This window comes from Salpingoeca rosetta (assembly GCF_000188695.1).
Source record: "Salpingoeca rosetta unplaced genomic scaffold supercont1.22, whole genome shotgun sequence".
Taxonomy (NCBI): Eukaryota; class Choanoflagellata; order Craspedida; family Salpingoecidae; genus Salpingoeca; species Salpingoeca rosetta.
This window is the reverse complement of record NW_004754912.1, coordinates 894951-896721: the sequence shown is the minus strand read 5'-3', so window position 1 is coordinate 896721 and position 1771 is coordinate 894951. Positions and strand designations below refer to the sequence as shown.

Genomic DNA, 1771 nt, shown 5'->3' with positions numbered 1-1771 from the left:
GTGTGTGTGTGTGTGTGTGTGTGTGTGTGTGTGTGTGTGTGTGTGTGTGTGTGTGTGTGTGTGTGTGTGTGTGTATAGGAGGATGTTGCCCCGACACCCTCGTCTGATCGGGTGTGCGTTGAGTGTGCGCCCGGGACATTTAAGGCGACTGCTGGCGATGGGACGTGTCGTGCGCACAGGACGTGTGAGGACACGGAGTATGAGACGGTTGCGCCGACGAGCTCATCTGACCGGCAGTGCAAAGTGCTGACAGTGTGCCAGGATGATGAGTGGGAGTGGAACGCACCGACAACAACCACGGACAGGGAGTGCCTGCCATGTGGCACATGCGCTGATGGCTTGCTTATTGAAGCTGAGTGCACTGATACGTCGCCAACCAAGTGTGTTGGGTGTGATGAGTGTGCGCCGGGACAATACGTTGCAGTTGGGTGTACATTGGATGATCCCACACAGTGTGCTGACTGCACGACGTGTGGCAGTGATGAGTACCAGATGAAGGGGTGCAACGTGTTGCAAGACACGGAGTGTGCGACGCTGACGACGTGCAGCAGCACGCAGTTTGAGGTTGAGGCGCCGACAGCGACGCGTGACCGCCGGTGCAAGGACCTGACGGCGTGCCAGCCTGGGGAGTACGAGTGCACGGCAGCGACGCTGACGACGGACCGCGAGTGCTGCGGGGTGACGCAGTGTGTGCCGGGCAGCGAGGAGACGTCCGCGCCGACGGCGACGTCTGATCGGGAGTGCCGGCAGTGTGTTGCGGGCACGACGGATGCTGACGGAAGCGGGACGACGCCCTGTGTTGCGTGCAGTGCCGGGCACTATGTGCCGCGCGGACGCACTGGCGGGTGTGCGGCGTTTGAGTGCGCGGCGGGCCACGTGGACCAGGACGAGGATGCTGCGACGGCGTGCAAGTTGTGCGAGGCAGGCGTAAACTATGCCGGGAGCGCTGGGCTGACGAGGTGCACGTCTGTGAGCGAGTGCGGCGCTGGCGAGGAGGAGACGAGCGCGCCGACAGCGTCAACGGACCGGGTGTGCAGCACGTGCGCGTCTGGGAAGTTCAAGGCGACAACTGGGCAGACGCCGTGCCAGCCTGTGTCGACGTGCGAGGAGGACGAGTACGTGTACCGTGCGGCGACTGTGAGCACGGACACGCAGTGCCGAGCGCTGACGGCGTGCAGTGATGAGCAGTATGAGACGCGCGCGCCGACAGTGAACAGCGACCGGGAGTGCACGGGGCTGACGACGTGCGGGAGCGGCGAGTACGAGACGCGCGCGCCGACGGCGACGACGGATCGCAAGTGCGCGAGTGTGACGCAGTGCGACTCGACGCAGTTTGTGGTGTCGAAGCCGACGGCGACAACGGACCGGGACTGCGCTGAGTGCGACCGGTGCGACAGCGGGACGCAGTATGAGACGGCGACGTGCACGGCGACGACGAACAGGGTGTGTGCGGACCTGACGGTGTGTGCGGACACGGAGTACGAGTCTGTTGCCGCGACGGACTCGAGCGACCGCAAGTGCTCGAGCTGCCGGGAATGCACGTCGTCTGAGTATCTTATGTCTGGGTGCAGCGAGAGCGCGAATGCTGTGTGCAAGGCGTGCACTGAGTGCCCAAGCGGGGACGTTTGTGTTCGACGGCGTGCACGCCGCTTGCTGATGCCCAGTGCACGGAATTGCACGCGGTGCGGGAGCGGGTACTTTGTGCAGTGGCGTGCACGAGCGAGGTGACACGACGGTGCATGCGTGCGGTCGTGCGCGAGTGGAGAGTATC

The 1771-nt window shown here is 64.0% G+C and overlaps 1 protein-coding gene across 1 annotated transcript; it reads left to right on the top strand.

Annotated features, from left to right (window-relative positions):
- Positions 1–117: 117 nt before the first annotated feature.
- Positions 118–1728, top strand: PTSG_07437 (uncharacterized protein; the record flags this gene model as incomplete). The annotated part of the gene is made up of 2 exons (XM_004990884.1): positions 118–243; positions 480–1728. Exons 1-2 carry the CDS (start codon positions 158–160, stop codon positions 1726–1728), a joined length of 1335 nt encoding a protein of 444 aa, XP_004990941.1. The 5' UTR covers positions 118–157.
- Between the last annotated feature and the right edge of the window lie 43 nt (positions 1729–1771).